This window comes from Natrix helvetica (assembly GCF_964273705.1).
Source record: "Natrix helvetica genome assembly, chromosome: 5".
Lineage (NCBI taxonomy): Eukaryota > Metazoa > Chordata > Lepidosauria > Squamata > Natricidae > Natrix > Natrix helvetica.
The window spans coordinates 85610911-85624070 of NC_138551.1; the positions used below are offsets into that span (position 1 = coordinate 85610911).

The window sequence follows — 13160 nt, forward strand, 5'->3', positions numbered from 1 at the left end:
AAAGTGGATCACCACATGATCAGACCTGATTTTACGACCTTTTTTTTGCAGAGGTCATTAACTGAACACGGTAGTCATTTGTTGAATCCATTGTTCCCTATAGGGCATTGGGGTTTTTTGCCAGAAAGTGGAAGTTAGTGTCACTTTGTTGTAAATTGTGCTCATGTGACTGTCGGGCACTGCAAAAGGTCATATATTGAGGCCAGTTACCCAAAATCCGATCACATGATTGCTGGGAGACCAAGGTCAAACTTCAAAACTGGTTAATAAGTAGCTTGAGGAGGGTCTGTTGGGACTTCAAATAGTTGCTAAGCAACCTGTTGTAAATCGAGAACTACCTGAAGATAGGAGTAATACCAAAGAATATATATATATATTACCTTTGTCATCTGAATACACACACACACACACACACAAAACTAGATGCAAAATACCACTCATGCATCATCACGAAATCTCCAGAACCATAAAGCCTACAAACTTGAAATTTGGCACATATGTTCCTCTTGGCTTCTGTGTGCTCGCTAAGAAAGGGTTTTTCGAAATGACCATCAGATCACTAGTATTTCTTATATTATTATTAACACGCTCTGTTGTTAAGAGTTAGACATTCTACTCCCCCTCCCCACCTGAAAAGAACTCTGTTCCAACTGCCACTTGAACATGGATGTGGCCAGTGTGTGACTCATTCAGCCTGCAGGCTGGCAGTTTAGACATTCTACTCCCCCACCCCATCTGAAAAATGATTTGACGCTAAGGACTTAGACTAAGGGAGTGAAGGGGATAGGAGAGGATCAATGGGGCAAGCCTGAGGGAGAGAGGGGAGAGGAGAGGCCAATCGTAACTACTCATTAATTTTCAAGCTGTAAGTGTCGATTTATCAAGCTCGGTCACAAGGTTTTGTAGGGGAGCTGAAAAGTTTACTGGGGAAAAATGGGTGAGTCCTATTCCCCTGTATACAATTATTTATACAGGTAAAGTCTGTTCAGAGATTATGCAATACATACATTACAATCTGATGTCTGTTTCCTCATGCAGTAAATCAAGCTGGTACTTACTTTACTTTACTTTATTTTAAACTTCTAGACCGCCCCCTCTCCCAGAAGGGACTCGGGGCGGTGTGCAATGCTTCAGTTTTACTTGCAGAGGAAAAGCAAGAAATAAGCAAGTGTACACATTATTGGGACTGTCAGAGTATGAAATATATTGCGCAACTCCAGAAGAGCCCGCTGGGACACCGTACTTCATGCACCAAAGGCATGAGAAAACCTCTGGAGGAAAGTTGTTGCTGCTTAACCAATGTCCTGGTTTTGATTAATATTCCTTTTGATTCCCAAGACCCCACTGCTGTTGTTACAAATGACTTTATGCACTTCAACTGCACAAACAAATCAAAGCAAACCTTTATTTATTGATTGATTATTTCAATTTACACGGCTGTCCATCTCAAATTCATGATTCCGGGTGGCCCCATAAAAACGACTCCAGCAGAATGGTTAATAAAACATCATTTATGGAGAATGAATTCTGATGTTAATAGAAAGATATGCTGTAGAAACAACAATCGCTTACTCTGCCCTGCTGGTATGCATTATCACCATTGCTTTTTTGTGCACAAAGAGTTGGTTTTTGTTTTTTATTTTACTTCTCTTTTTCTCTCTCTCTTTCTGCTGCCCTTCTGCTGCGGTCTGAATTTTCCAGGAGGTGGAGGTCAGTATAGATTTTTTTTAAATCAACTTTTCATTTCATCAGTCCTGTACCATCTTCCTTCTTTTTGTCTTATCTAACACAGTGCTTTGGATTGGGTTGCTTTTAAAGGTCATTCTCAGTGGTGGAACATGGCCCACGAAAAATGGATCAGACCCTCCCACCTGCTGTGGATCTATATATAATGTATTTTTGGAGTTTAAGATGCAGCTTTTCCCCACAAAAAAGAGGGTGAAAAACTGGCTGCGTCTTATACACTGAATACAACATTTTTGGCCTCCCGAAACCCCGCTCCCTTCACAAAAATAGATGTGCAGAGGTTTTGGGAGGCCTGCAAAGTGCTCCTGGGGGCTGGGAAGGGCAAAAATGAGCGAAAAACGGGCTGTTTTTTGCTCATTCTCCCCCCCCCCCCCCAATCCCCAGGAGCACTTTGCAGGCCTCTCAAACTCTGCATGCTCCGTTTTTCAAAAAACTTAGGTGTGCAGAGGGTTTGGGTAGTCTGCAGAGTGCAAAAACATTTTTAAAATTTATCTCTTCAAAATCTTGGTGCATCTTATACTCCAGTGCATCTTATACTCCCCCCCCCCAATACATATAAATGGGTGTGTGTGCGTGCACCTTGTCATCTTGCCTTAAGGAGGTTGCTTCCTGGAGTCAGAGGTTTCTGACTCTTTTTATACTCAAGTATCTCTTTTTATACTCAAGTCCACCCCACCTTCTCCCACCTCATCCCTTGCAAGGAAAAAAGGTGCTTGGCAGAAATGTTGCCTTTGAGTTAACGCAAAGAAAGCTTATTTTAGACATCATCACTTCCCTTTGTTTTCGATCATAACCCTTAAGATGGCATGAAACCCAGTACAGACATCACCACATCTTGCTTACAAAAGCAAACAGCGATGAATATTATGACATGACATGTAGGGAACAGCTGGAGATGAAATGCAGCTTTTTCGTTTCAGACAACCGCTTGTCTCTGTGATCATTTTCTCGGTCCAGATTTCTCGTTGCAAGTTCCTCACTGGTTTACATTAGCATTTTTGTTGTAGCGCCTGGTTGTCTTAAAATACATTCCCGGTTGACAATGCTGTCAGTATGTTAAGTGTAAATCAAAAGATCCTCGTAGACTGGGGCTTGATCTATAAGATGGCGCAGATCCCTTGCAAATAACATCCCACAAGCATTTCTTGCAAAAATATTTGCATGTTTTGGGCTGTCCTTCGCTGATTGACAATTGTCTCCTTTTACCAGTAGACTAGTAAAACGATTAACCACCATGGACAAAGCTAGCATTTTCCGTCATCTAGAACAGGGGTGTCAAACTCAATTTCATTGAGGGCCACATCATGGTTGTGTTTGACCTTGGGGGGCTGGGGTGGGCGTGGCTGGGGTGGGCATGAGAAGCTCAACATACCTTGTGTTGGGGGCACCTGCGGTGGTCTGCGGTGCCTCTACCAGCAAAAACGGGCTCTTGAGTTCCATTTTTGGCTATGCCGGCCTCCTGCAACCCTCTTCCAGTGAAAACAGAGCTCGAGAGGGCCGCATGCAGGAGGACGTCACAGCCAAAAACAGAGCAGATATACTGCAAGCTGGTCCTTTGGTGTTTCCAGGGCAGCCCTATAGGCCAGATCTAAGCACCCCCGGACCTTGAGTTTGACACCCCTGATCAAGAAATCAAATTAGGAAATGTGGATTTTTACTACACAGGATGACAGTATCATGTGGAAATTGAGGAGAGAAAAGAAAAACCCAGCAATGTTCCAAAAAGTATCACGTCGATCAATTCTAAGCTTCAGCAAAAAAAAGATTGCTGAGATTGCGATGAAACAGAGTGGCGATCCTGTACCCCAAGGGCCGTACCACTAAATTATTTTTATTTTGCTCTTCTGGCTGAGTGAGCATGTTTATCTTTAATTGCACAAGACTTTTAAACCAGAAAATGTTGGATTGATTTTCAATGGGTTGTTATTTTGTTTTGTGACTTGCCAATTAAAAATTATAAGAGGGATGAGGATACAGCCTGATGTTCTAGAACTCCTGGCTTAAACATTTTAATTGAACCCAGATTCCCTGGGTTAGATTTTGTCCATTTCCTTTTCTTTGTGCAGTTTTTAAAAAATCTCCTTTACGTTCTTCTTGTGCAACAAAATTAGATCCAACTGAAACCCTCTGGAATGAGGTCTATCAAGAAAGTACAGATAGTCCTTGACTTATAACCACAATTGAGCTCTAAATTTCTGTTGCTAAGGGAATCACAACAGTTGTCAAGTTAGTAACATGGTTATTTAGTGAATCTGGCTTCCCTTTTGATTTTGCTTGTCAGAAAGCCGCAGAAGGGGAATCACATGACCACGAGACACTGCAACCGTCATAAATATGAGTCAGTTGCCAAGTGTCTGGATTTTGATCACGTGACTATTCGGATGCAGCAAAAGTCATGTCACTTTTTTTTCAGATATGTAATTTTAAGCAATCCCTTAAAAAACTGTTTTTTTTGGTAGTGTCAAGGACTACCTATGTCAGATATTTCACCCTCTGAATATTTCATCCTCTGAATCAGAGAGGGCCCGCAATCTGGGAGTCCTCCTGGATACGCGGCTTAGTCTAGAAGAACACCTGACGGCCGTGACCAGGGGGGCCTTTTACCAGGTTCGCCTGGTACGCCAGTTGCGCCCCTTCCTGGATCGGGATGCCCTGTGCACAGTCACTCATGCCCTCGTCCTTTCTCGCCTGGACTGTAACGCTCTCTACATGGGGCTGCTCTTGAAGAGCACCCGGAGGCTTCAGCTGGTCCAGAATGCGGCCGCACGGGTTGTCATGGGGGTACCTAGGTCCTCCCATGTTACACCCCTATTAGGCAACCTGCACTGGTTGCTGGTTGTTTTCCGGGTGTTAATTATGATCTTTAAAGCGCTCCATGGCTTAGGCCCAGGGTACTTGCGAGACCACCTACTGCCACCGGTAGCCTCCCACCGTCCAGTACGATCCCACAGAGTTGGCCTCCTCAGGGTGCCGGCGGCCAGGCAGTGTCGGCTGGCAACCCCCAGGGGGAGAGCCTTCTCTGTGGGAGCGCCTTCCCCAGACTCCAGGACTGGCCCATGTTCCTCCCCAACCTCCTCGCTGTCTGAATCTGCTGCCAGCTCTGCTGGCCACTGGCAGGCCACAACACCAAGATCGAGGAACACTTTGGATTTACCTGGCATTCTAAATAACAAGATTTTTTTATTGCTGGCATTTTCTATGGTCTAACAGTTAACTTGTCTTTTTTTCCTTCTCCCTAACAGGATGACTACATCAAGAGCTGGGAAGATAATCAGCCACTAGATGAGGGTAATTTTTATTCCTTTTTTATAGTGCTTATTTTTTTAGTGTTGTTACCGCCAAAAAAAGAATAGCTGAAGTTGCTTGGAAAAAAGGTTTTTCTGCAAATTGCTGAGTTCGAGGAGAGATTGAATTGAAATGGTTCATCTCGTTTGCTTGTTATCCATTCTGTAAACATTTGAAAATAACTGCATGCCAGGATGATCATACAGGCAAATGTAAAGAGAAATGTTCTGTTTTCTTCTGCTTTATCAGCTATGGGTGCATTTTACAAATTGCAACATTCCTTGTGGATGAAGGCTATTATCTTCCTTTTTATCTTTAAAGTTTGGTCTTTCTCTTTTGGAAAAGAGCCAGTTTAAATATTAGGACACATCGAGTGCCAGGAGTCAAGAATGCATTCCAATTTTTCTTCTCTATAGTTAAAATCCATCTCTCTTGTATATTTTCTAGTAAGAGATCTGAGTTTCGTTTCTTTTTCCAATTGTCTCGGAAAAAGTCTTGTTGTATAACATATATTATAACATAGATTTCCCTGTGTTAATTTAATTATGGTGCCCTCTAACAATATGCTGTTGAATATTTGTACTTAGGACTTGCTATAAACAATAATAAAGAGTCCTTTGTGCATTTACTTTGCGTTTTGAACTCCAGAATTCCAACTGTTACAATTTCCACTCATATACGATCTAACTGCTATTGTGAATCCTCAAAATGATTGAATTGGGAATTGAGCACAGGTTATTTTTGCTGTTTCTTTCCCTGATCTGGAATTCAATAGACTTGGCTGTCCATGTTCATACTCAGTTATGTTCTGAATGAATTTGGATTGTGTTCCAGATTTTAATTAACTGCAGTGCAATCCTATACAGGTCTATTCAAAAGGAAGCCCTGTTGTTTTTAATGGGGATTACTCCCTGTTAGATTATTGTACAATTGAATGCTAGTCTTTGTTTGTTAAGTGTGGCTGGGCTGCAGTAAGCCACTGATTTTATTTTTTGGTGGAGCAGGTGTTTAGTAAGGCGGAATGTCTGCTAAATGGCAAAAACAAAAGATTTTCAAGACCGAAAACAAATTTGTTCGTGACAAAGCTTACTTTATTGATAGGTCAATACCAATATTGAGTGAAGAGAGAATATTCTTCAGACAGTTTAATCAAATAAATAACTGTCTGTTGTTTGGAAAGAATTCATTATTGCCTTAAATTTGGACAAAACTCGGTTCCAGTGAAAACGAGTTCATATTGACCTAACTGGTTAATTCCCAGGAGGTTAAATTTAGCCCCAAACAAACACAACCCAGCATAAAAAGGTAAAGGTTCCCCTCACACATATGTGCTAGTCATTCCCGACGGGGGCGGTGCTCATCTCCGTTTCAAAGCCGAAGAGCCAGCACTATCTGAAGACGTCTCCGTAGTCATGTGGCCGGCATGACTAAACGCAGAAGGCACATGGAGTGCTGTTACCTTCCCACCAAAAGTGGTCCCTATTTTGCTACTTTAATTTTTACATGCTTTAGAACTGCTAGGTTGGCAGAAGCTGGGACAAGTAATGGGAGCTCACTCTGTTACATGGCGTTAGGGATTTGAACTGCCAAACTGCCGACCTGGACAAGCTCAGCCTCTTAGCCACTGAGTTACTGCGTCCCCTACAACCAAGCATAAGATTAAACTAATTAAACCAGTCCATCGTATCGGGAAATCTCCAAAGTCCCAGTCTTTGTCCTCCAAAAGAAAGGAAGAGAAAGAAGAACTGAAAAAGCAAGTTTCTCCATTATAGAAGTATCTCAGGGCCCACCAAAAGAGAAAAGATCTCTTAAGCACTGATGGGTTAGAGTGGCTCAGCCAACCTGTTGCGATCTACCAGGCCAACAGGAAAGGTTTGCCGATGCAGTGTAATTTTGCTGGCTCTGTTCTGGTTCTGGAGCTCATAAGCAGGGGTAGGATTGAAAAACTGCGTTACTAACTGAACAACTGCAGGGATTCCTGTAACCAACGGGGCAAGAAAGGTTGTAAAATTAGGCAAAACTCACTTAACAATTGTCTCACTTAGCAAAAGAAATTTTGGGTTCAGTTGTGGATGTAAGTCAAGGACTATCCGTATTGGGAAGGATATAGTCACAACACTGGGTATCCTTAGCACACCCCTGCATGCCCCCACACATGCGTGTGTGTGTGTCCCCTCCGCATGCCCCCGCACATGCACGGCAGACACCTGACCACTAGCTGGCCGGCAGGAGGCGCACACGTATGCATGGCAGAGCTGAACTGGGGCGATGGCTCGCGTGCCCACAGAGAGGGCGCTGCGTGCCACTTGTGACAAATGTGCCATAGGTTCGCCATCACAGCCTTAGCAAGTAAGATGCTAACTGTTATATCCGTTAAACCTTCTGTCTGCTCTTCAGGATTAATCTCATATAAAACCCACTGCAGTAGCCAAGACATTATAACAAGGTCTGGATAACTTTTGGCAGGTGCAGCTTTCATAAAGTTTATCAGCACCATTGAAATTTAATATCTGGCTGGTACCATTTTGGTCCTGTAAGTTGGAAGACTGTACAAACATTTCAGTAATTTTTAATAGGTATTTTGTTTTCTTTATTTAATATTAGCTGATAACCCGGCATTGCCCTGGTATTTATTTATCCCAATCCTGTATTAGACCAGAATGGCGATGTCAAGTGGCAACGTTAAGTGCAGAATGGTCTGCCCGCCCTCCTTCCATGAATGTTGCCGCAATTCCTGAAGAGGCGATGGCAAGAGCAACTTCTCTCTGAGCCCTGATTTCGGAGACAATTAAATTAGTTAAAAAGGTTTTCCCTGTGCCCCTAGAAGCGTAATTTCTAATGTTGGATTTCCCCCCTTACCATATGGAGCCCCCTTGTGGAGTACTGTGAAGCCGCTACCATGGCAATTCCACTGCGCTGTATAGTAGAAGCCATTTTAAGGCAGTACAGTAAAAGCCTTTTAAGGCACAACAGACTGTATCTTAACAGAACACACACCCTGAGGGTGTTAGGAGTGTCTTACCCCCACAATAATTTTTTACAGTAAGTCATCTGTGTGCCAAGTTTGGTTGAAATTGCTCGAGGCAAGGTTGATTTTTAAGACATCTGAAGAACAGGAGAAAGATGGCTCCTTAGCTTCTGTTGCCTTCTAGACGTTGTAGATGATAGCTTCATCTTCTGTTAATTCTTAGAATATATGGCAGAGCCAGTTGAATAATTGATTACTTCTAAACAGTTTTGAAAGTTCCCAATAAAGTGGAATACCATAATCTGCCCATGAAGTCCAATACTGTATAACTGCAGGAGCCTTTGCTGACTGGCTAACTAAATTCCTAGATACCTATGACCATGTTGCTGGGGATAATGGTAGCTGTATTCCATCCAGGTACCTAATAGGTAAGGGAAGCTACTGTAGAAAGACCTTACTGAGCTAGACAGACCAGGGTTTATCTTACTAGAAAGCAGCTTCATCTATTTAAGCAGTGAGAATGTCTAGGCTCATCAATTACCGGCATTGACAGACTTGATAGCTGAGATGTCAACATTTTTAAAAAAAAAGAAATTTCCAAGGCAAAATTGAAGAGGAAGTATTCAATCACTAACCTTTCATCATCTTGGGCGATTCAGTTCAATCTAAAGCACCTCTTGACTTTCCTGGGATATTAGGGTGGTGGTGTTTTTCCCCCCCGAGCTTCAGGAAATTGTGTGCGAGCATCTGCCTGACAGCCTTTCTCTGCCTGTAATATTTGCTGGCTACAAACTCCCAGATTCATTTATTTCGCCAATGAAATTGGGAAGTCTAAAAGCTAGATCCGAGCGTTGCTTGTGATCCAAATCTAGCAATTACTGCAGGCAATTAGTAACATGTAACTAGAGGCCCTGCAAATTAGGATTACCGGTTCACCTCAAGAGATTTGTGCTGTCAGTACAATATGATATTATGGATAAGCACTATCATTCTATGGCAAATATGTCCACTCAGTCAGTGGCTACCTGCCTTTGGGAGACCTCTGATCGGTCTTGCTTGCTGGATCAGAGCAAATGGGGGAATTTCTTATATTTCTAGATCGAGTCATTATGATTACTTACAGTGCTTAAATTTTGAGCCGAAATGTCTCTGATCCAGATTCAAATGTTCGTTATGGGTTATGATTGAAGATGGAAAACAATATAAGTTGTTTTCATTAGTTCTGGTTGTCATACCTGCCACCACTTACACCTTTAAATAGAAATTGGCTCCGTTTGCTGAGAAAAGCATAGTTTTATTAGAAGTCAAGTGTATTGCAGCAACGCAAAGCCAGAACTGTGAATTGTGCACCAAAATCTCTTAAGTTCAGCCTCCCATCACTGATCCCCCCATGACCAGGGTGAAATGCTATTGGTTCGAGCCAGTTCGGCCGAAACAGTAGTAAAAAATGCTACCGGTTTGCCTGAACCGGTAGTAAAAAAAAATGCTACCTGCCCATGGCCAATCAGTTTCAACAAGATGTTCTTTGAATGGTCAGTTCAAGTATAGATTGGTAAGCAGCTGTCTTCTCCTAGCTGGATGACCTTGAGGCAGTGTCTTGGGGAGATGCAGCAGTTACTTTCATTTTCCCCCAAGCATTCCTCCTCCCAAGCAGTGTCGGCTGGTGACCCCCAGGGGGAGAGCCTTCTCTGTGGGAGCGCCTTCCCTCTGGAATGAGCTGCCCCCGGAGTTCCGCATAATCCCTGACCTCCGGTCCTTCCGACGCGCCCTAAAAAGTTGGCTTTTCCAGCAAGCCAGCCTGGCCTGTTAATGTTAATGTTAATGTTAATTTATTTTAAATGTACTGTTTCTTTTTTAAAAAAAAAATCGGTTTGGTCTTTTTGGAATTGGGTTTAATCTTTTTTTTTAACTTTTGTGATGTGTGTTTTTAATGTTGTACACCGCCCTGAGTCCTTTGGAGAAGGGCGGCATATAAATCCAAATAAACCTAAACCTAAACCTAAACCCATCCACTCTCCCCAGAGTTCATGGCAGACTGTCACCACATGGTAGCAAAACACAAGCAAGCGTAAGGTGGCAGCTGACACTGGTGGAATTTGGCCATTTGCTGGCTGGGGAATTCTGGGTTTTGGAATCCACGCATCTTAAGGTTCCCAAGTTTGAGAAATAGTGGTTTGCAGATATATGCTCTTTGCAAAACCCTTTCGACTTGTGAGCGAGCATCTCCATGTAAGGATGTGGATCCACTTATTTACCTATTAACCAAATATTCAGAGGTGCACTCAGCTAGTGAATACAAGTCCTTGAGATCTCCTACACTGAACAAATGCAATTCCTTCCACAGCATTTTAGCTTATATTGAAATAGGATCAGGATATAAATGCAGCACATGAATAAATAATGTGGGTACATCATTTCAAGATTATAAATGGCAACCAGGATATTAGAAAAAGAAAACAAAATTGACAATCAGACTGCTTTTAAAACAAATCATGAGGTGACTTCTAGTTCATGAGATTGTTGTATAAAACAGCAATGCACTATGTAACTGGGATTGCCTACAGTATGTTAGATTACAGTCTAAGTCAGTGGTGGTGAACCTAAGGCATCTGTGCTGTCGCCCCAGCCCAGCTCCATCACGTTTCTCCTGCAGGGGAGAGAGAGGGGGGAGGGAGGGAAAGAGAGAGGGAAGGAAAGAGAGAGAGGGAGGGAAAGAGAGAGAAAGAGAGAGGGAGGGAAAGAGAGAGGGAGAGGAAGAGAGAGGAAGGGAAAGAGAGAAATGATATTACAAACCTTTTTCTTTTTTATTGTTGCTAAAGGTAATATTTCAAAAGCAGAAAAAATGAAGGGGCATAAAAGTGCATTTATCACATTTTTGTTGGGACAATTAGCTGAACTCTGCCTTTTTTATCATTATTTTGGGTCGTGAAACCTCATTATTCAAATTAAATTGCCGTGTTGGCTCTTTGCGATAAATAAGTGGGTTTTGGATTGAGTTTGGGTCCTCGGTCTCTAAAAGATTCACCATCACTGGTGTAGCTGAAGGTGCTCTAGGGAAGATTAAGCAGGTCAACTTATTCTTCAAAGCACCTGAAATACAATGAGAAGCAATGGAGCTATGAAACTAATCAAGGAGAGAACCAACCTAGAACTAAGGAGGAATTTCCTGAGAATGAGAATAATTAATCAATGGAACGACTTGCCTCCAGATGTTTCCAACACTGGAGGCTTTTAAGATGAATCTGGACAACAGTTTGTCTGAAATGGTATAGAGTTTCCTGCCTGAGCAAGGGATTGGACTACCGTATTTTCCCCAAAATAAGACAGGGTCTTATTTTCTTTTGACCCCTGAAATAAGCGCTTGGCCTTATTTTCGGGGAGGTCTTGTTATTTTTGAGGTTCAGGAGGCAGCAAGTGTGGTCACCTCATGGCTGCTTCTGGGTTGCAATATTTTCGGGGAGGGCTTATTTTCAGGGGAGGGCTTATTTTAGTGCATGCGCTCCAAAGCTCAATAGGGCTTATTATCTGAGGGGGTCTTATTTCCGGGGAAACAGGGTAGAAGACCTCCAAGATCCCTCCTAACTCAGTTATTCTGTTAGGGCAAGTGATATTTTGTATTCCAAACGTAATGTCAGGCCTGCAGCTTTCTTTTGGATCTTTGGCCTGCCACACTTTCAATTATTCTACTATGCTTTTTTCTATTGTGGAAAAATGGGAGGGGGGATTGTAGGAGTTGGATGCTATGTAGCCATAACAAAATTATTTCTAGAAAGCCAAGGTCATCCTTTGTCTCTGCACCTCGGCACCTGACCTGAACTGGATGGGTGGAACTGCCAGCATGGCACTGGGAGATTGGACCATGTGATGGACTTGTAGGTGTGGGGGCAGGATCTTGAACTTTCAACTAGGTGGGGAAAACCAGGAAGTTTTCAGATTCGGGTTTTCCCAGATGTGCCAACATGGCTCTCTTAATAAATTGGAACTTCGAACAATACTTTGCCTTGGATTCTGATTTACTTTTGGGTGCTATTTGGAACTCTGACATTAACCCGAATCTGACTTAAAATACTTCACCAGCTACCCCGAATTTTGGGGTGCTTTCGGGGGTCCTGAGCTGCAGCACCAACCCAAGCCCGGGCCGCGTAAAGACTCAGGGAAGATGATTTAGTGTAAGATAACACATGTAACTCTTTGCCTCTTGCTATAGGTCTGGACACCACAAAAGACCCTTGCCAGAAGATCAAATGCAGCCGGCATAAGGTGTGCATTGCCCAGGGTTACCAGAGGGCCATGTGTATCAGTCGCAAAAAACTGGAGCACCGGTAAGGAGTCCATTAAGTTATACATTAATTCCTGATTGAGTGATTTGGCTATTCAGATATTTTTTTGATATATAGGTAGTCCTCGACTTACAACAATACATTTGGTGATCGTTCGAAGTTACAACAGCACTGAAAAAGGTGACTCATGACCCTTTTCCACACTTATGGCCATTGTGGCCGCCTCATGGTTGTGTGATCAAAATTCAGCTGCTTGGCAACTGACTCACATTTATGACAATTGCAGATGTGTCCTGGGGTCATGTGATCCCCTTTTGCGACCTTCTGGCAAGCAATGTCAGTGGGGAAGCCAAATTCACTTAACAACCTTGTTACTAATTTAACAAGCACAGTAACAACTGTGACAAGTAACCTCATAAAATGGGGTAAAACTCACCTAACAACTGCCTGGCTTAGCAACGGAAATGTTGGACTCAGTTGTGGTTGGACGTCGAGGACTAGCTCTAATCAAATATTTTAAGGCCAGTTGGATTTATAGAGACAGTGGAGTTACTGATCTTCAGGCAGAAATAACCAAAAATATTCTTCACATAATATTCTAGATCAGTGGTTCTCAACCTATGTGTGGTAGCACACTAATGTGCCATGGGCTTGTCTTGTGTTATTATTACCGTGTTTCCCCCAAAATAAGGCAGGGTCTTGTTTTCTTTGGACCCCCGAAATAAGCGCTTGGCCTTATTTTCAGGGAGGTCTTATTATTTTTGAGGTACAGGAGGCGGCGAGCATGGTCACCTCATGGCTGCTGCTGGGTTGCAATATTTTCAGGGAGGGCTTATTTTAGCCCATACACTCAAAAACCTGATTGGGCTTATTATCTGGGG

General features: G+C 42.8%; 1 protein-coding gene across 1 annotated transcript in view; it reads left to right on the forward strand.

The window, feature by feature from the left end:
• The window catches only part of SPOCK2 (SPARC (osteonectin), cwcv and kazal like domains proteoglycan 2), a 123050-nt gene that overhangs the window by 68964 nt on the left and 40926 nt on the right, over positions 1-13160 (forward strand). The window contains exons 2-3 of the mRNA XM_081955843.1: positions 4989-5034; positions 12207-12321. Of these exons, the coding sequence (XP_081811969.1) occupies positions 4989-5034; positions 12207-12321 (161 nt within the window). The remainder of the gene's footprint in view (positions 1-4988; positions 5035-12206; positions 12322-13160) is intronic.